General features: G+C 35.9%; 1 protein-coding gene across 2 annotated transcripts in view; it reads left to right on the top strand.

Annotated features, from left to right (window-relative positions):
* COL21A1 (collagen type XXI alpha 1 chain) overlaps window positions 1-21,338 on the top strand; it is a 90,120-nt gene extending 68,782 nt beyond the window's left edge. For both annotated transcript variants that reach the window (XM_075707886.1, XM_075707887.1), the window contains 11 exons: window positions 4,324-4,377; window positions 5,699-5,752; window positions 6,277-6,348; window positions 11,492-11,527; window positions 12,230-12,274; window positions 14,346-14,378; window positions 17,996-18,142; window positions 18,240-18,294; window positions 18,592-18,792; window positions 20,303-20,380; window positions 21,151-21,338. In XM_075707886.1, coding sequence (XP_075564001.1) covers window positions 4,324-4,377; window positions 5,699-5,752; window positions 6,277-6,348; window positions 11,492-11,527; window positions 12,230-12,274; window positions 14,346-14,378; window positions 17,996-18,142; window positions 18,240-18,294; window positions 18,592-18,792; window positions 20,303-20,380; window positions 21,151-21,338 — 963 coding nt within the window. The remainder of the gene's footprint in view (window positions 1-4,323; window positions 4,378-5,698; window positions 5,753-6,276; window positions 6,349-11,491; window positions 11,528-12,229; window positions 12,275-14,345; window positions 14,379-17,995; window positions 18,143-18,239; window positions 18,295-18,591; window positions 18,793-20,302; window positions 20,381-21,150) is intronic.
* The last annotated feature ends 882 nt before the right edge of the window (window positions 21,339-22,220 follow it).

Genomic DNA, 22,220 nt, shown 5'->3' on the forward strand with positions numbered 1-22,220 from the left:
AAGAGCTCACCTCTTTTTCCATGCTTGCAGTTCCTTAATAAAATATATGATCAATTAAAACCAATTCAGTCCTTGTTGGAGAGAGATTGAAACCAGTTTTGGGTTTTGCAAATTCTGGGCTACTCTCTCACCCAATACAATCAGAATTTCTGGCACAATAGACAGCTTCCCTGCATCCACCCAGCAGCTCTTCCTTTCCTGACTCTGCCACAGGCATGACCACTATATTACAGCTGCCAGAAGCCCGTTTGTATAAAGTGAGTACACTGGTTAATTTTCTTTTCCTGAACTTCAAGGACTTTTTCAGTCACGTAAAGATCTGCTCTGGAAAGAATAAACTTCCTTGGGAACCAGTTATTGCAGTTGTTTAGATCACATTCAGAAGAACCATTGCCTGAACTGAAAGTTCAAATGTCCCTACTCCTATTTAACACATGCACATTTGTTCTCTCACCTGTGCCTCTAATCATTTTTACTGCCTATTGCTGGAAGTTTTTTCTCCATTTCTTTCTGACAAAGCTGAACAAAATGATGGAGGGAAGCCTGTATCAACAGCTATAATAAAGCCTTGTGGGATTCCAAAGCATACATATTTATCCAAGTAACTCATCTACCATGTTTTCTTCAAATTTTATTTAGATAATTAACATTTGGTTCATGGTATACTTGAAAATAATTTATTCATGTTTCCTGTCAACTCATTCAATGTATCTTTTGTCACCTGATAAAATAAGTAGGAAATTGATGCATGGAATATTTGAATGCGTTATATGGCATTAGGGAATTTCAACCAGAAAAGACAGTGGGATTTTCCTTGTATTAGTCACAGTGAATATGTTTGTTCCAGAAAAAACAGATGGAAAGCTTGTGGATGGTCTGTTAATACCTTGGGAAAATTCTTCAGTAACAAGTTCTTCAGTAATAAGTATCCCTATTACATTGCCAACATCAGTAATTTATTAATTTATCTGCCACATAAATAGTGTCAGCTCTGGAAAATGGGGGAGTAACGCTACATTTTATGTCCTTGAATTGTTCTTTATTTTTACTGGGGACACGCTCTTCTCTTAATTTTACATGCCATAGTTTTCAGATTATGTTCTCAAGCTTTTCTTATGTTGCATCTAGAAGTTTTCTTCTTGCAGTATAGTGATTTCATGTAGTCATCTTCCTGTAATTTTTTAAACGAAATACGTTAAATATGGCCTGGTAATTAAAGTGCAAGAAAGGAAGCCAGGACAACTGGGTTTTATTTCTCCCTTTCCTGCAGATGTATGCCTGACCTTTAGTTAAAGTATTTATTGATTTGCCTTCTCTAATACATGTTTGCAGATCTGTGTGGGTAAATACACATATCTGATTTAAAAAAAAAAACAAAAAACCCACAACTATTCTGTACACATAGTGTTTCCAGTTCGTATAAGATAAAATGAATGAGGAACATTTGTGATGAACATTTAACTACTTCTGTAATCCAAGGACTGGTGTGGACATAAACTAGAAGTGATCTAGTGTGGAGCTGGTAGGGGGTAGGCTCTCAACAGTATTTTACATGACTTGAAACGCAGGAATACACTGAGGTGGCAATGTGAAAGGAGCCAGAAATCCCCTAGTCACATTTCTCATCCCTTCCCACTGTCCCTCCCCAAACTTGTACTTGCTTTTCTCTACCGATTAATAAGCACAGAACAGGAATCTGAGGAGACGAAAATCATAATTTCACAGTGTTTTTTGGAAAAGGAAGGTAGCCTTCAAGGAATGCAAAAAATATCACACAATGAAGAGCACTGTATTTCAGAAGTGAGGAGGTTAATAGATAACATGAAATTTAAGAAAGCCAAATTGAATTAAACCTTACAGTGAAATGCAAATTGATAAAACCTTATTTTGCTATGTAAATAAAAAAAGAAAAAGTGAAGAAGTAGGCCTGATGTGCAAGTGAATTAAGACAGTCTTAATATAATCAAGGTTAGGTTCCAAAACCAAATTATTTTCTTACATTTGCTGTAAACAAAGCTGATGCTGAACATAGGCTGTAAGCAAGTGGTTAATGGGAATACACTGTCTCCTAGGTTATGAGTGGAAGCAGACCTCAGAAACTTCACTCCAGGTGGAGAGGAATTGGTAATTTCTGTTCCAAAATTATGAAAGAAATGGCATAGGGTATAGTAAACCTTTATTTACTAAATAATAGATTACACTAGATTAACTGCATCATCTTTGATAAGATGACTGGTTTTATATGTAAGTAGGAACAAGCAGATCTAATCTTCAAAGTTCAGGAAAGTGTTAGAAATTATTTGGTGTATGTTATTATTTATTCTAGAGAAATTGAAGTTTAGTAGAAGAATTTTTGTGTGCAGTTGACTGAACGGGAGAAGCCTGAGCTTCGGGAAAATTGGCAGCAGTTACTCAAGTTTTAGTCTTGTGATTGATACCATTTATTTGTATTCAAGCAGTAATGGATTTAAACTAAAGAAGAATGGATTTAGACTAGACATAAGGAAGAAATTTTTTACAATGAGGGTGGTGAAGCACTGGAACAGGTTGCCCAGAGAGGTAGTGGAGGCCCCATCCCTGGCAACATTCAAGGTCAGGTCGGCTGGGGCTCTGAGCAACCTGATCCAGTTAAAGCTGTCCCTGCTCACTGCAGGGGGTTGGGCTAGATGACCTCTAAAGGTCCCTTCCAACCCAAAGCATTCTGTGATTCTATGATTCTGTGATTCTATTCACAGACCTATGTCTGTGTCCTAAAGAGCAAGTTGCTGTGTTTATTGATAGAAAGTTTTGGTGACCAGTACTTTCTTACAACACAGCAGGAAAGAAACCCGAGTTAATCTGTGCTGCCTCAGTTAACAGTTAAGCACAGGTGACATACCAGAAAATTGATGAAATGCTGAAAACCCTGAAAACAAAGAATTACTTCTTGTTCCAAATATTCTGAATTTTCTCTTGTATTTGCAAAACCAAAGCCGTCCGTTTAGTTTCAGCAAAGGAAGTTAATATTTTTTTGGCAAAACTGAGTTACAATCTGTGTAACAAATTACTGTAGACATACATATATTTTTGATCACATGTAACTTTTGAAGGAGGTCTGAGATAATGTCATTGAACTGAATAGTTCCTAACATTTAGTACTAAATGGAAGGTGATTGTTTTTATCTATATGAAAGCAAAGATTAAATAACAAGAACAACAGTATTTTTTGAAAATACTATCAGAATCATTGATAAAACTTAATCTCTGACAAGTTAGATTTGTTTGACTTTCTGTATTATTACGCTTTTATTTTATGTTGTGTCTTAAGTACACTTTTATAGCAGATGATATTTCAGAGTATATATGCAAGTCCAAATAAAACAATAACAATATATTGGTTTTATTGACGCATGCAGTTCTAGAGTCAAGAGAAGTGAGATGAAGTGGTGAGAAAGACATATATTAATAACAGATGTGGAAAATACTGTAAATGGGAATTCCTTCTTGGAAAGTATGATTTTAAAAAAAGTTTTCTTTTCTAATCTATAATTGAGAGTAGCTTTGAACAGCAATTTAAAAAGCCAGCCATTTGATGGTTTAACACCTTTTAGCTCTTAGTTTATATATGGAACAAAGACAACTAAACATACTTTTATCAACATGTTTTCATGAGAGGAGTCCAAGAGACTGTTTTGGCAATGCTCTGGCCTTGTACATGTGCTGAAGTGTCATGATCTGAAATGACAGAAGCTTTTGGGTTCTTGAATAAACAGTTCAAACGTGAAGATTCTGCAGAAGATGCAAAGGTGTGGCCCCAAAGTTAACTGCTCCCAATAAATCTGCACAAAGTTTGCAAAAGGCATCAAGGCATGGCAACCTTTGAGGGTCACACAGTCAGGAAGAAGGAAGAGAGTTATGAAATACCATGTATGCTTTTGCTGGTTTTGGGAACCCTAAATGCAAACTAAGAAACTCTTGTGTCACTTCAGTTATAGCTAAGGACGTATTAAAGATATGTTAAAGATTAGATCACACAGATGGGGTTTTGAGTTGCAGATTTTTTTCTCTCAGGAGTATGTCATGGCAGCACTGTGCTTTTTTCCTGAATGATTTTTCCATTGCACAGTAGCCCTTTCTTAGGCCATAGAAGGTCTAAATAATCCACTGTGCTGTATCAGAGCTACAGCCTGTATAGTAATATGATGAAAGACATTGTATTTCCTGTCCTACTTATTTCACAATAGAAATATAATACTAATACTAATAATTCTAATACACTATACTGAAGCCGTTACTCCTCTAGCTTATTACAGAAATGTCTCTGCCTTTTTCAAAAATAAATAGGGTTTGATGGGACCAGAAGGCTCGTTTGGGCTACCTGGAGCACCTGGGCCTAAGGTAAGTGTTTGTGTTAATTCACTTGTGATTTTGATAAATGACTACTTTATAGATGACAAAATGCCAGGATTTTGCAGCTAATTTTTTGGTATATTGAATATTGGTGAGTAGCTATATGATTTTCCCTATATTACCTTATATGATAGTTCAGTCTCAAGAGAGCTTAATATAGCTCAGTAAATGGTGCCTGTGATCCCATGAGGTTTGAAACAATTGCAGAAATGGTCATGAGACTTTGTTTCAGCTTCGCAGTCCTGGAAAATGTTCTGCAATGCTGGGAGCCAGATAATTCTCAGTATACATCAGAACTTTCTGCCCATGTTACATTTATTTATATTTTAATTGTGTTAAATAACGTTACATGCTGCTTTTTCCACCCGAGGAGCCAAATTTATTTCAGATGTAACTTTATTGATTGCACTGCAGCTACAGCAAGAATTAATTTGACCCATGCTCTCAGAAACTAAAATAGATACTATAAATCCAGATCTGTTAGTGCAACCTTTTAATTTAATCCAAGAGGAGTTTGGCTAGTAAGCACTGAATTGTATGTCCTAGAGAATATTTAGGAATATAGAATCCATTTCCTGAACTTCGTATTTGCATTTAGCTCCATTTCCACCCACACATTATTTTATATCCAAAAGTACATGTGTATTTATTTAAAATTGCATACTGAAGGTAACATTTTTTAAAGTGGTCAATGTTTGCTGTGGTCAAGAAGATTGAATACCTATCAAATGACTAAATGTTAATTAGCTTTATTTTCATTTGCGAAAAGTGCTTTTGTTTTGTGTATTTCTCTCTCATTCAAAATATAAACTGATTCTTACAGAATCATTCTTAATAAGCTCATTTTTACAGAAGAGCATCATAAAGTAATCAATAATTCTTAGATGATAATGAAAATCCTTGTGCTGTGTATATGCCTAATTCCATAGGCTACAGTAAAAACCAAAACATAAGCATATTTTGGCTCAGACAGGTCCAAGGATTTTCCGTTTTAGTAAATAAGATGGTGGAAATGTGAAGTCAGTACACACGAACATGGTATGACTGGGCAAGGGAAATGAGCCAGGTGGGGAAGGGACAGGTGAGCAGAGGCTGGCAGATCACATTTTGTGATCAGTATCTCATCTTTCCTGAGAGAAAGTTGAAACTTCACGTTTCCTATAAGGGAGCAGAACTTTAGCCTTTCAGTCACCAGCTGTGGTTATTTTTAAGAGCCAGTTTCCCAGCAGTGTCTGTTTATGTTTGCTATTCATACCACATACGACAAAACATACTGATATATCAGCCATACTCTTACATTGTTATACAGGGCGATAAAGGCGAACCTGGAATGCAGGGGAAACCAGGATCATCAGGAGCCAAGGTAAATATGAATCTGGAAGTATTCTAGTTAAAGGATGGATTGATTGGCTTTTCCATGATTTACTGATTTTCCATGATTTTTCATGACTAGTTAGAAGGCAGTTTGTTTCAAACTAAAACAGTAGTTAACAAAAATTCACATCAGAATCCATTTGATGGTTTATTCTTACTAATTTTATGGTAGATTTTAGGCAGTGTAAGTCAGCTGTTCATGAAGTTCAAACCTGCAAACACTGCCATTACTTCAGATAGTTTTATCTGTGTAATTTTGAAAAATCAACATCAAGTGTATTAACAGGCAGTTAAAAAAGATAGATACCAGAAAACTAAAGTTAAGAATTAGGAGTCCCTTTTGTGGCTTCTCTGTATTCAACATCCCTTCACAAATTCTCCAGACATTTGAATCATCCTCAGTTATAAACTTTCAAAATATGATAGCCAAAGCATATCATGTGACCTTGAGAAAACATGCAGTATATGTTTTTACACACAGCACATCACTGACAGAGTTATTGTATTACCCAGGGAGAACTAGGATTACCAGGTGCTCCAGGCGAACCAGGCTATCCAGGCATTCCTGGTACCCAGGGTATAAAGGTGAGTATTTTTTCCAGTTTTACATTAACTACATATTTTATTGGAGGTGCTTTTCTTATAAATGATCATTATTGAAATCTTTTTTCAAAATACATAATTATTATTAGAGAATAGCTGGTATATTTTGGAAGGCCCATTCTTTAGAAAAACAATCATTTTTCATAGGGAGGAGAGAATGGCCAAAATGGAGACACTGTTAACATAAAACGCTATGGCATAGGTATTAATGAAACTTCTATTATGAATTATGGTACATAATTGTATGACCCATGATTCTGTATTTACTTAGTGTTGTATCTTATAGCAAGTGCTACCTCTATAAAGTCTATTGTACAAAGTATTTTGTGGACCTCCCGTAAGAAGTGGAGCAATTGACCCTAGGCAGCTGGGACAGATTCAGCTGAGTTAGCCTTAGCCATCAAGAGTTATCTAACCAAGCTTCTCTCCATATTTAGCTGAGAGAGTCTGAGCTCCTTGGGGAGTTATTAATTCACATCTCTACACCTTTCTTTGACTGTCAGTGAAGCCTAGACAATTAGCTAAATTAAATGTTGACATTTTAGATGGCAAAAGTTAGGTTAGATGGAACCTACTTCTACTGTACAGGTTGAAAATTATTTCTTCTTTTCAGACAAGAACCTATGTTTATTCGTCTTGCATACTGAGTTCTCATAAAGATCATGCTTTCAAGGGTCTTACCATCTCTTGGTGCAGCCTTAAATCTATCAAACACTGCTATAGACATGGTTATGCTGAAATTCTTCATTGCTGAAGAACTGTTTTGTGAACACATTGTAAGATTTCGTATTGGTGTTTGACTTATCTGGATAGTTATCCTTATTTTTAAAGTGTAGGTATGTAGGATTTTCTGACAGTCACATGTCTTCAAGGAGTCCCAGGTTGAAAAGATTATAGGCAGTGTTGTTCTTTGGCATGTTTTGGAATTCAAGCACACAGCTTTTTGCGTAACTTAAAGCTGTAATTAACATTACATTAAATTCCTTCCTAGAGATTTTCTTCTGCAAGATGACAGCATTCTACTAAAAAATCTCATGTGTAGTTGAAACCTCTCAGTTTTGTCTGAGCCAATAAGGCAGAAATTTTTGTTTGACTGGAAGCTGGAAAGCCCCTAGAGTATTTCTGGTTTTAAAATACTCATTTTTATCTTAGTATAACTCACAGAACTGACTGGAGTGTGAAGTGAGTCTCTTGAGGAAAAATCAGCTATGATTTGTCTATAGAATGGATTTAAGAACCTGAAAATTAGAAGTAATTGAAAATCATTACTCTTCGTGCCCTGTGGGTAACTACAAAGAACTTAACAGAGTTGTGGTTTCTAGATGATGTTTTTTTCAGGATGGAACCTTTCTTTTATGTAACTTAACCAAGAAAGAGAGAAAGACCAAGAATTTATACAGAGAAAGACCAAGAATTTATATTTTACCTATGCTATAAGGCAAATTTATGTGAAGGAAACACTACATGTTTATTTGAAACAGCTGGAGAAAAACTATTCACTGTAATCTTCAATAACATGATTTGAGGAGAGTTTTGGAGTTGAACACCTGTGAGCGCTCATGGTTCAAAAATGGTTGAAGTCAAATCAGTTCCATTGCTGTAAATCAATTAATTCTCATTCTAACTGAAGCTCTGACTTTATCCATTACATTTTTAGTCTAACTTTTAATCAAGATTTCTTTATTCTGGACACTTTTAAAGCATCTTTAATATGTACATCCTGAAAATTAAATGTTTCATCGCTTTGCAAGATAACAAGTACTGCTATTACTTTCATTATTTTCTTGTATATTTATGGGAAAACATGACAAAGAAATTTTTCTTTTCCAGTGAGTTTCTTAATTGGCATATACAAGTATAAAGCTTATTTTAGTGTAATACTCTTTCTTTGGAGCAATATAAGTGATCTGATGTCATGGAATAGATAGACTTGTTTCCTTAGGGTGTAGTTTGCTATAACTAACAAGCTTTACCTGCAACTATTCAAACTAGATATTTATTCAATTTAATCAACAAGTTGTTGAGGTTAAAAATGTTGCTATATTTGCTATCAACCCAAATTTAATATTTAAATGTAAAATTTTAAATTTAAAAATGTAATATAATTTTAAACTAATTAAATGAATACAATTAAATTAATAAGTTAAATCAAATTTTAAATTGTATTTCAACTGATACAATAATAACTTCAAAACTGAATATATAGGAAAAATTTATATAAAAATAAATTAAGTGTGTTTAGGTAATATATCTGACACTTGTCTTAGAAATCTAGCAATGTTTCCTGGGAAATACTGGAGTCTCAACTAGGACAAAGATTTCTCCATTACATATTCAAATTACAGATTTCAGAATAAACAGGAAATCCTGTAAAAGCAAAGGAAGCTCAGGTAAGGTGTCAGATAGAAATAAGCAGTAAGTGAAAAATGGTAATGCATGTGTGTAGTATTACCAGCAATGTAGAGGACCACCTTTTGAAGGATGAAGCCCTTCATAAAAAGTCATTACAGAAATATAGTTGAATCAGGTACTTCACTATGGAAAGAAAGGTTGAAGGGTAAAGAAGCAGTAAGTTAGAAGGGTGGTGTTATATTTAAAGTTTTCTGAAAATCCCATGCAGAGGTATTCCACTAGACTTCGGCTTCTGCTCCAGAAGGGCACAGATTGCCTGTATGTCCAGTGTCATATATACCAACCACGTATGTATGTCTTAGGTATGCTAGAGTATTTCAGATGTCAGTAGACATGTATGGGGATGCCTTGGGTTGCCTAGACTATCTTAAATGCCTATGTTTAGATAACTGAAGCAAGTCCCTGCAATGGAGGCTAGAGAATGATCCAAATTTAGATGAGGTTATCTCAGCTAAATGAGGTAAGGGACCCTGAGTTCCATTTTCCAAGATGTCACAGTTTTGGCTGGGACAGAGTTAATTTTCTTCCTAGTAGCTGGCATAGTGCTGTGTTTTGGATTTAGGATGAGAAGAATGCTGATAACACACTGATGGTTTAGTTGTTGCTCGGTAGTGCTGACACTAGTCAAGGACTTTGCAGCTTCCCATGCTCTGCCAGGTGCACAAGAAGCTGGGAGGGGGCACAGCCAGGACAGCTGACCCAAACTGACCAAAGGGCTATTCCATACCATATGGCGTCATGCTCAGTATATAAACTGGGGGGGGTTGGCCGGGGGGCAGCGATTGCTGTTCAGGGATGGGCTGGGCATTGGTCAGTGGGTGGTGAGCAATTGCATTGTGCATCACTTGTTTTGTATATTCTTTTATTGTTATTATTATTATTTTGTCTTCCTCTGCTGTCCTATTAAACTGCCTTTATCTCAGCCCATGGGTTTTACTTTTTTTTTTCCTATTCTCTCCCCTGTCCCACCCGGGGCGGGAGGGTGAGCGAGTGGCTGCGTGGTGCTTAGTTGCCAAGTGGGGTTAAACCACGACACAAGGCAAGATGTAGAAAAATGAGTCTTCTGACCATTTTTAAAACAGTGATTTCCAGAGCGCATGAGGACAAAGGTTTCCTGGCTTAAGTCTTTCAAAATGTACTGAAGCCCAACGGAAGCGTGACTTAGAGTTGAGTCAGAGTCATAACAATAGTTCACTTAGTTTCACTAGCACCATATATTCAGTTTCAGTATCTAAGGGTCATGTAAGGTGCATGTGCCAAGACAGTAATACTGATTTTAAGAAGGGAGATTTTGTTAAAGTTTATGGAACCTCTCTAAATTTTAAACTGAAGAAGCTTTTGCAAAAGTCATTATCCATTTTATAGAAAAGATGCAACTCAGAATATATATTGCTGGTTAACTGGAGTTACAAGTCATAAGTATGACATACTCTTGAATTCATCAGGAAAAAAAGTTCAGTTTGGGCATCTGACAGTAAAAGTGAAGCCTTTCAGCTATAGTTTATTTTAAAACTTGAAACCAAACCAAATATTTTACATTCAAGTACAATACAACGAAATACAGCTGGCATAAATACCCTCTTATGTTCTGGGATTTTCAATCAGGAAAATATTTGCCATGGCCAAAATCTCCTCTTTACTACTGTTTAGCATTTAACTAAAAATTCTCTCTTTCAGAAAACAACCCAAACACACATGTTTGGCTCTTACAAGAAAACTGGCAAAACAGATCCAAAAAACTCCATCCTAATTATTTTCTTTATTAAATGGAGTTTCACACACACCCCCACAGATCTCTTTTGTTTCATGAGTTGCTGCATTCTTGGCCCAACATTTTGATTCATGTCTATTTAAGCAGAGTCACACTGATTTAAGAGGTCAGAGGAGCCATCTCTCATAACTTTGTTTCCTTTTCAGTCAAGGAAGAGAGAGAGGCACGTTCTGGGAGTACATATTTTATACCTCTGTCGTTAATTGGCATGAATAGTTTTCAAGAGCTGCCTGTTTCTCTCCAGTGTCAATTGGATGGTGTTCAGACCACTTAAGAAACCTAGATACCTGCCTTTTAAGTACCATTTGCACCATCTGATTGCTAATCACCCAGCTAATGTTTATTTACTATAAACATTCCAATGAAAGTCAAAAGGAGTGGGTGGAAGTGGAACTTCGTCCGTACACAGTTTTGATTAAATTTAAATATAATCCTTTTTCTGATTAAAAATAAAAATTTTTTCTTTGGTGTGTCATGCATAACTTCTGCATTCCGTGGGTTAATAGTAAGCGTTACAGAGATTATTTATTCTCTGTGGGTGAAGGCAAACATATTTAGTGGTTATCATTCAGATGAAATTTAACCCATCAGAAATACTGCCCCTGTCCCTGCCTACATCCTCTCCACTCCCATGCACTGAGTGGATAAAGTCCTGCTGGATTTGCCACCTCATTATGTTGTATTTTTTAATTTTAACTTGGTATGTAAGTATCCACTTTTCTTTTTCATAGTTCTTTCTGTGACAGATTCCCTTCTTAATATAACTTTCTGTACTTTTCTCATTGTTTGTGTAGATGGGGTTAAAGTGATTTGCTTTCGTTCAGTACAAATAAAAGCTATTAGATGCTTCTCTTGTATTTACTGTGTTAAATTCAAACACAGACTACATGTCTTGGAGATGAATCATGTTACAATGGAGACTTTTCTTCTAATATTTTACAGGGGGACAAAGGAAACCAAGGTGAAAGTGGTATCCAGGTACATCAACTTTGTTTCTAATGAAATCATCTGGCAACACTGTTAATACAAGTCTCAGGTGTTAATTTGGGAGCTTTTTTGTAAGGTTAAGCTTCACAGAAGGTTTGCTTGAAGAATAGCAGCACTGAGCCCTAACTCTTCTTCAAGGAAAAGTGCCCAGTATGCCCAGTACAAATTTCCAGCTGCGTTTCTGGGGCTGAGCAGGCTCTTGACATTTGGTGCAGAGCTGTGTGGTCCTAGCAGTGGTGCCAGCCTCGAGAATGTGGGTTGTGCTGCTGCCCCAGGGGGCTGGGACATGACCCAGCGCTGTCCTGGGATGGGTTCTGTCCCTGTCTGCCCCAGGCACTGTGGGATCGCATAAATGCTCATAGTCGAAGTAAAGCCACCTGGCCTCTGCCTACCTGCTATGTCATAACCAGTGGAATTTTCCTCCTTGCTATCTGAAAGTCATAGAAATACCTTCCATAAAAGAAGAGTATCATGTCCACTACTCAGATCCTAACTTGGCTTCTCTGTGTTCGGAGTAGAAATTGTATCTTCTGCACAGTTTCTGCTCTGAACTCTTGAAAGGTAAATTTTCAGATTGATTGGGCCTGGTTTAGGATGAGATTTTAGGGTTTACCTTTTTGTGTTATTTTTGATAGTTTAACTACATCTCCCAGATAAGTGTATATTTTAAGAAAATGTGCTTCTGTTCTGAAGGGACTGAAAGGAGAGAAAGGAAGACAAGGAGATCCAGGCTTGCAGGTACTGTTAAAATAGTGATCCTAGTTCAAGAGAGCCATGATTCATATTTGTTTCTTAATATTACTTCCATCAACATGGATAGTTCTTTGCATCAGGTGAAATATATTTATATATCATATGATTACATAGTATAATATATAAACTAGCTCTTAAACAACCTTAGTGTTTTAAAAATAACAAATACAACACATACAGAACGATGGAGTCACACTTTTCTTGGCTGTGCACAGTGGAAGAACGAGTGGAAACGGACACGAGTTGGAACGCAGGAAATCCCAGATTCGTATATGGGACAAGCATTTTGCTGCTTTGAGAGTGGTCAAACACTGGAGCAGGCTGCTCACAGAGATTGTGGCAAAACCTGTCCGGACAGGGTGTCAAGCAGCCTGCTCTAGCTGGATCTGTTCAGAAAAGGAAGTTGAACCCATGGAGGTCCATTCCAACCTACATGTTTCTGTGATTCTGAGACATTATATCTTGAGAAACAGACCAGAAGTACATTTTTCTGGATTATTTTATTAAATCTTTAATTATGGAAAATTTTCATGAAACAATTATAAATAATATAAAATGCAGATAACAGCACAAAGTGGCGTTTGTGTAAAGGTTGTAAGAGTGATGCTTGAGATACTAAGATTTTGCATGTACACTTTCACGTAGTTCATTACTTCCTAGACTATACTGGGAGTCATTATTGACATCTTCTGTGCTCATAAATTACAGATGTTTCCTGTTTCAGCTGCAAATCAGTGAGATCCAGTTGTTTCTCTAACTCCGGGCCAATGTGTTCTGATTGTGTCATAGTTGGCTATCCTGTTATACCACAGAAAATAACTTAGTATTTATAAATACTTGTTAACTGCATAATCTATGTCGTGTCTGAACAGAGAAGTATTTGTTAGAGGTACATATCTAAAACTAGACTTGGAAGGAAGTCACAGTTGCTTTTTTCAGAATTACGACATCAATACAGCTGCCTGTCTAGCCAGAAGGAGCTGATTCCAGTGGAGCATGGGCAGGAGATCCAGATTGTATGTTAGCCTAGTTTTATCACTTTCAGGGGTATGTAGGTTGACAGGAGTCTGGTAGTAAAGCTGAGCAGATATTTTTGAATTAGTTTTCATCAAATATAATGCCCTACTCTAACATTTTACAAATCAAACTTTCTGGTTTTTTCCTTCGCAAATAATGGACAAATTTTTAATGTATTTATTATTTTAATCATAAGGTAAAACAAAATGATAGTGAAAGAAAACATTGATTTTTTTTCAGCTAGAATGATGCAACTGAATTGCTGTTGCTTGCTTTTTTTTTTTCCTTTTTGAGAAAGCTGGAAAAGTGATACAGGCTTGGTCTAAAATTGTTTCCCAGGCTTATCTAGTTTGGTCAGCAACCAAAAAAACCAGTCTTTCTCATACTTCTTGTGGACAGTGCTAGGTCCTTCTAAGGTTTCTCAAGCCTCCGGGACTTCTCAAAGATACAATACAGATTCCCTTGTCCAGAAGAGTATATCAGAAATGTGAAAAAGCCTGCACTGAACTGCCATCTTGCCATGGAACTTAAAGATCAACACCACCATTGAACCATTTGGCAGAAATGACACCAAAACCATTTGCTAACATGCAAAATCTGGCTTACAAACTGAGTTTGTATTTCAAAGGCTCTGAACTTGATTTCTGTCTAGTAAGACAGTATTAAACAGCTAGAATCAGGAGTTTCCTTTTGCTAGAACACAAAATTTTATTTCTTTTGTCTTTTGTAGAGTGAATAAGGTTTTGTCTATATGAACTTCTTGTACACTAATAAAATACATGGTTTATATGTACAATATATTCCCAACATATCCTTTTGGTCTATGATATTAAAGTTATTACTAAAGTGTTAATTCACCATGGTATACATTTTTCATCCTCATATGCAGTTTGGCTTTTGTACAAATAGCAGGCACAGAATCTTTAAAAATTGACATTTGTGTTTAATTATTGAAAACAAAGGACAAAAATATTATTTTTTCATTTCAAGTAATTTAGCTCAACTTGCTTTTTTATTTTTTTCATATTAATTCCTAAAGGGAGTAGAAGGATTGATTGGAGAACGAGGAGAGGTAAGTATTTTATAATGACAAATATAGTATTACAAAATTACTTCATTTGTTTCTGCAAATTATGTGATCTGTAAAATGTGTGTTTGCAGTCTTATTTCTGTACTTGCCTCTCTATAAGCAACAGAAGAGAAATGAATTGAGAAACATCAGAGAAGAGAAAGAACTATTAATTAGAGACATAGTGAAATATATATTTCATGAAATAAAAGATTACAAAAAATAATTAAAGCCAATAAGAGAATTAAACAAACAAAACCGAGGAGCTGGTTAAAGAAAGCAAATAATTAATTAAAAAAATCTAGAGATTCTAAGTTCATTGAAAAATAAGAATATAGTTCATAAAAGAATACAGAATACTTGATCAAAATGATCCATATTGTTCAGCAGCAGCCAATAATAGCAGGGATACAAAAGTAAGGCACAGGATACACAAAGAAGATGATTATTCTTGTATACCTTCACTCTTTTTGGCAGTCAACAAATCAGGGGCATATAAGTTAGAGATCAAGACCATTGCATTTAATGTCAGTCTTGAATTTGCCTAATTTCTTTTGGACTGTGCTGATATACTGTACTTTCAGCTTCCATAAAAGTCTGTCGTAAGGACTTCCACAGCTGAACTATTTGTCTTGTGTGTTTTAAGTTTCACCAGCTTAAAGATTTCTTTGTGTGCCTTCATTTCAAAGCTAATGAAAAGAAATGTAGCAAAGCCTTTACAAAGTGGGGTTTTTTTTTAGAGGATTCTGTTGTTGAGACTGACGCAGAAAATGTAGGGCAGAATTCTTTCTCTGTACTACTAAGTTTTTTGCAGGAATAATTCAACTCAGCCTGAAACTTGAGGGGCATAAAGGGAAGCCTGCTTGGACTGCTGTTGGTCTGTCAGAAGCTGCATTTGTTGCTCTCCAGGATATTTTTAGAAGCCACATTTTTTTTTTCTTGTGTTTGGCTAATGTAGATATATTATGGCCAGACCTTTTAATCTTTGTGTTGCATGTTGTTTAAAAATTGGTATTTAAAAGATCAACTTTGTTAGTTATTTTTTTATTTATTCCAATATTCAGTGAAATCAGGGTACACACTGTCCCATTAATATAATTCTCCTTCAACTTTATTTAGAGATTTCTTTGTTCAACCCTTTTTCATTAAAGCATTGTTGCATATCGATAACTGGACATATTCATTGGAAGTTTAATTCTGATAATTAAATAATTTTATGCATTTAAACATATAAGTTGCCCTGTATGCTGCTGTGGTTCTATGAAATACTTAAAATTACAGTTTGGCTTATAGGTCATTTGCTAAATCATTGCCAAGATCGGTAAAAGATTCCTTGTATGCTATTGAACTAGCCTCTTTAAATATTGTAAATCATGGTCATAATAAATTTCTTCTGAAAAATTCTTTTAATAATACTCTTACTATATACACTAAGATATAATGTCACTATGTTTACTTATCAGACCTATAAAATTAGTTTATTTTCTATTTTTATAAAATACGTTGTCTTCTGTTAGACTCTGACTTCTCAATAGAAAGTTTCCTCAGTCTGTAATTCTCAGCACTTACTGAACTCTTTCCTTTTTTTTATTTTCATTGCCAATAGCAAGGGTCAACAAACAAGGCTGCACATAGGATGTGGCTGAGCATTGCAAGACCAAGATATACTTCAGAAAATGTTCCCTCAGCAGTTTCATTTGCTTTTTGGCAAGTTCTGCAGACAGTTGTGCTGATGGTTGGACTGGATGATCTTAAAGGTCTTTTCCAACCTAAACGATTCTATGATTCTGTGATTCTATGCTTCCAATGTTTTGTCCTGGTGTTTTTACACTGGCTTCTTGCCTGTAATGTTTTTCTACAATAGATGCCATTTTCCCAATATTTCACAATATTTAACATTTAGTCCAAATAAATCAACTTGCAAGTCAGATGTCTTTTATGTAAATATAGTCCATAGCTGTAAAAGTAATTAAAATTAAAACAAATAACTTCTAGCTACAAGAACAGTAGGATTTTCAGATCCCAGCCTATATAGCTTCTAGTATAGCCACAGGCAGCTGCATATGCTCCATATGTTTATCTCTGAGCCTTGCTGTCCCTGTTAAATGAAAAAATAATTTGTAATTGTGTACTAGAAATGAACAAGTACAAATCTACATGTTGTAACTAAGAGTGCCAGTTCTCTATGATTACAACATCCAAGTTGACAGTATCAAGAAAATAAAACACGACCTTGGAAAAAGTCAGTTCTGAATTAGTGTATAACTTCTGTAGTGGGAAGAGGGTATGGACTGCTGTTCAGTTCATGCACGGCATCTTACTGGTGGACCATCTTTGCAGCAGTACTCTTAGGCTCTTGGCTGACATCTGTCATATTTTGCCTCATTTCTCTTTTTTTAAGAGGAAAAACTACCTGCCTTATTTTAATGGTTAGCTCTCTGCATAAAACTGAGTAATCCGGTACTGAATTTGAAGCTTGCTACCCTGTAATAATTCATGTGGAGAACTCTGGGCATTGTTACTAATTCAGACCAAGCCAGAAAGCTTTGAATTTTTCTGATGTAAAGAATTTTGATAAGTACTATATAGAATGATACAAAGTAATATAAATACCATAATTTAGAATTCAGTGTAAGTCTATGAAGACTGTATGCCTGAGTGCTTCTTAAACTCGCATTAATTGCTCCAGTAAGTTTTGTCATATATAGTAATCCTGCTGCCTTGTTTCCATAATTCCATCTAAAATAGTTGGAAAGGGCAAAAGAAAATTTTGAAGCAACTGATAACATTATGCAGAAGCTGTGCAAAAATGGAAGGAAAAATCTCATCAGGGAGCAAACATAGTATACTAATTTTAATCTTGGGCACGTACCAAATTACAGTGTACTGGTCTTTTGTTGGCTGTAGCACAGGGAAAGAGTTCCATGTGAACTATTGCAGTAGGTAATTCCATACATAGAAGAACCATTGCTTTGATGAAGATATGTCAGAATATTTTCCAGTATTATTTTAACCTTTCGCAGTGAAGCAAATGGACTACAGTTGTTATCAATCATATGGAGAATAAATTAAGTCAGAAAAAAACAACAGAAAACCCCTAACTGAAATCAAACTTTTTTTTCCTTTGTCTTATACACTACAGGCATAGGGTAAAAGTCTTCATTATTATAGTACGTTTGCCAAGAACCTCAGTGATGCCAGAATTTCACTTCTAATTTTTCCAGCCTTCTAAGGATCTTAATGTATTGTAACAAATTACCTAGCTCTCATGAAAAAGTGAATAAAGCCTTTCCTTCTATATGTTAATAAGGAAGACTGTTTTGTTTTATATTAATTAGTAAGTAAAATGGGTCCTTAAAGTTAAAAAAAATATAATGGTAATTTATTTCTAGTTATATTTGGTAAATAAATGTATCTGAAATGGTTACTAAAGAATCTGAAAACTTCACTACATGTTAGTGAAATAGATCTCATCAGTATCAAGTTAGTTTTCAGTGACAACATACTAATTTTATGAAGATCATCAATGAAGATTTTCTCAGAATATGTTTGCTTGGTGCTACCTAGCTTCCAAATGGTCTGTGAAGTTATGACTGGCTTTTTGTTGGTTTTCATTCCAGAAAGGTGAGAAAGGAGATCCAGGCATTCGAGGCATCAATGGGCAAAAAGGAGAATCCGGTATCCAGGGTTTGGTTGGACCTCCTGGTCTCAGAGGTCAGCCAGGAGATAGAGGACCCCCAGGACTACCTGGATCAGATGGAAAACCTGTATGTATAGGACCTCAAACTTGTCATTCTGGGTACCTTAAAAACCCCAAACAAATGCATGCTCTCTGTTTTTTTAACCATTCTCTGTTCAATTCAGGCACGAGAATTTTCAGAAGAATTTATTCGACAGGTGTGTTCAGATGTACTGAGAAGTAAGTTTGAAAGCCTCTTTACTATTCTTTCCTTGATAAAAGTGCTAAAGAAGTTTTCTGGTAATTATAAAGAAGCTTTCTTGAAAACCAGATCGATATTGCTGATTTATCACTTGTTTACTTACAGGTGTGGAAATATATTTCCACACCACAGGTTGTTTACTTTACCATCTTGTTTCCTAAAGGTATCATGCTCTCTAAAGAGAGGAAACTGTTTTTGTATTAGTGGCTAGAGGGCATATTTTTATATTTTATTGTTACAACACTCTAAGCAATTTTTTGTTTGAATTCTCCCAGCCCAGTTGCCAGCCATCCTCCAGAGTGGAAGGCTACAAAACTGTAACCACTGTCAATCCCAAAGTGCTTCACCGGGACTTCCAGGACCACCAGGTCCAAGAGGCCCTGAAGGCCCAAGAGGGTTTCCTGGTTTACCAGGAAACGATGGTATTCCGGGGCTGACAGGCATCCCAGGTCGCCCTGGGGCTCGTGGGACAAGAGGTACTGCGTGCACGTGCAATGGTGCTAATGGCCTTTATGACTGTGTTTTCTGCTTCCAGTTTTGAATGGGATTAGTGCAGGGTGGAGTAAGGGAATAGCTGGGTTTGTGTCACAAAGTGTAATTGAGGACGTGGTGCAATGTGAATATTTCACTGCTTATGAAGAATGCATGTCAGAAGAGAAAATACAAGAACGCAACAGATAGCTAGTGTTCAGTTCTACTATAGTCAAACTTTGTTTTGATCTTTTTACACAGTTGTTAGTCTCATGTAAATATTTTTAACTGCATTTAGGTTTTTTTTTTTAGATCAAATATGCTTAGACATGGATTTCAATGTATTTCCATGTTTTCTGGTTTCTTTTCTTCCAAATTTCTTTGTTTCTGCTATTTCGAAGAATATATCTATTCACTGGCTATTTACTATCTGCTACCCTGTAGGCTGATTTTTGGCATGTGACAACCTTTATACTCCCTCTGATTTCCCGGGGGTTTCTCCCTTTTTTCTTTTTCTCTCTTAAGGATTTTTACTCCTTTCCTTATGCTTTTCTTAAACATTCTGGTTTCTTTCTAGGCAAGCTGAGGTTTATGCTTCCACGTAACTCATCCATCTGAGCATTCCAACTGATTTCTGTGATGTATTTGCAGACTTTAAGTTAAGTTTGCATATATAGTCTGGAACTGGACCAAGAGAGTGGGTGAAGTCCACAATTTGGTAACCGGTCCGAGCAGCAACTGTGTTTCCTATAGCATCAAAATAATCAGGAAAGCTGTATGAAATACAGCTAGCTAGTAATGTGCCAAGGGTAGGCAGGCTAATGGTTGGTAAATATTTGCTTTCTTTGTGACTTACTAACTGTGACCTAGCACATCAAATTAATTTTGGATGTAATGCTGATTTGTCTGTAGTGCTTTTATAATTTCATCTCCAGTAGGAGAATATGCGGTTTTCCTCTGAAGGTGGCACTAACAGTGTTGGCTATTCTGTAAGAGTTGGAAAAATAGATATCTGTTTCTATGAAGAAACTGAATGTATTGGGTTGTACTAGTGTAAGAGAGCACATATTTTGCCCCTCTCAGTATTTCTTTGGTGGAGATGTAATTCTGCTGTATGATGTGGAAGATTGTCTGTATATTCTGTATTCCACAGGTACTGTGGTGAATACCTTACACTTCCTTCACACAACTTCTTAAAAACTTTGCCAATGGAAAGGCAATGACAGCAAATTTCTTAATTGCCCATCATCTGTTCCCTCAACTCAAAGGGGCTGTCTGCTTAACAGGTGCTACATCAGCTCTTAATTCAGTAGAAATGAGGATCATTTAGAACCCAGTTACACCATGCAGGTTACAAGTTACATGCAAGTTACAATGCGTACTTTACATCCTATTATTTGTTTTTGAACTCTTACATTTTTTATTCAATAAGTATTATCAAATGCTGACTTCCTCATTCATTGGATGAAAACATTCCTAGTGTGCAAAGATATACATATGTTTGCTAATTCACAGGACTGCCAGGGAAAAATGGCGCAAAAGGCAATCAAGGAATTGGGGTTCCTGGGATCCAAGGCCCCCCAGGACCTCCAGGTGAGAGATGGTTCAGCTGTGCAGATTCAGTGCATGCTAATAATTTAAAAAAAAATGTGGTTTAGAAAAAACATTGATATAATTTGGAAAAACTTAGTTTTTGCACATCTTAATTACCATATATGTTTTATGGCTAATGCCCATCTCTTGCATGCCTTTTAAACTGTCATATAATACATTATTTAATATAAGACAGGTCTTGTAGATAATGGTACCTGAGACTGCTGTTTCTTGATAGGTGGATCTTTAAGTCAGCCATTATCAGAAAACTGAGCACTGATACAATTGTGTGACTTGTAAGCATGCTTACTGAAGGAAAATGTTCTTCTCAACAGCAGTGTATTCACGCAAAAGGCAAAGCTGAGCATTTGGAAAAGATATTAGGGTCTGATCCAAAGCCAGAGAAATGAAAAGAAATTTGAGGCCTCCGATTCGTATCATGGTGGTTCCAGATTATATGATAGAGTATAGCAATGTACTAAAGTAGATTTTTATATTTCCTTTTACAAGTTATTTTTATTTAAAGTGTTTCCACATGCTTTTTTTAAAAAAAGCTCTTAATAAGTATTAAGTACTTACTTAAGTATCATGTTGGTTAAATAAACATATAAGCAATTTGTGACAAGAACTGTCTTTGTCAGAAAATGAAGTTTTCTTTATCTGCATACTTCACCAAAAAGCAAGGGATTTGTGAGTCTGTACTTGCTGTTGTTTTCATTTTAATAAAAATAATCTGTCATATATTTGTTTATTGCATGTGTGTCGTTAAGGTCCTGAAGGTCCCCCTGGTATGAGTAAGGAAGGACGTCCTGGAGAGCGTGGGCAGCCTGGTAAAGACGGAGATCGTGGCAGTCCAGGAATGCCAGGACCGGTTGGACCCCCTGGAATTTGTGACCCATCACTATGTTTTAGTGTAATTGTGGGGAGAGATCCATTTAGAAAGGGACCAAATTATTAATTTGTGATACAATAATTTAGAGGAATAGGTATGGTGCTTGTCTTTTATGGTCTTTCAAGTCTCAGGAAGGTGACCAGAAATAATCCCGTAAGCAGGAACAAAAGTACCTCTGACATTCTAAGCATTATAAATAATGATCCCAAAGGTTATACTTTCCTTTAGAAAAGAAACTCCAATAATTGTTTTGTAACTTGCATCGATTGAATCTCAAGTGTTTTTAAAGAATCATCAGTTTTATTAGGAATAAAATTAACTATAATATTTGGTATTTAGTATTTAAGTGTCCTGTCGTACTCCTGTTACCACTGAAGTCCTTTGCAAAATTGCTGGAGACGCCACTGGGAGCAGGATTAGGCCTTAAATGGTATTGGTCAGGTATAAATTACTGTGAAATTTTTCACATGCAGCCGACATACACAGTATTTGATTTTGAAAGAATGTGGCTGGCTTTGACTTCATATGTGTGTGAATCTCATTGGCTTGTGTACATTTCATATGTCATAGCTCCAAGCGTTCTGTGAGCAAAAGCATGTATCAGATTTTTATAAATTAAGAGAAATATCTGGACTTACTATGGAAGTAATATCTCCTATTTTGCCATGCAACTCTTAGCTTAAAACCAAGGTGAAATGCAAGGGTAGAACTCCTACTGGTTTAAGAGCAGCCAGGGTTTTATTGAAGATGGTACTTTCAGCTACAAAAGGTCAAAAAGTTCTATGTGGGTGATTCAACTTACATAAAAACAGCATTAAAAAATAGAACAAAAAACTGGTATAGCTGGCTTGAGGCTATGATTTGACAAAAATAAAAATTAAAAAATGTTTGCACAACCCCAGTGTAACAGTTCTGCATAATTAGGTATTAAGTTATATACCCTTTGCT

Source organism: Pelecanus crispus, chromosome 3, assembly GCF_030463565.1.
Source record: "Pelecanus crispus isolate bPelCri1 chromosome 3, bPelCri1.pri, whole genome shotgun sequence".
NCBI lineage: Eukaryota > Metazoa > Chordata > Aves > Pelecaniformes > Pelecanidae > Pelecanus > Pelecanus crispus.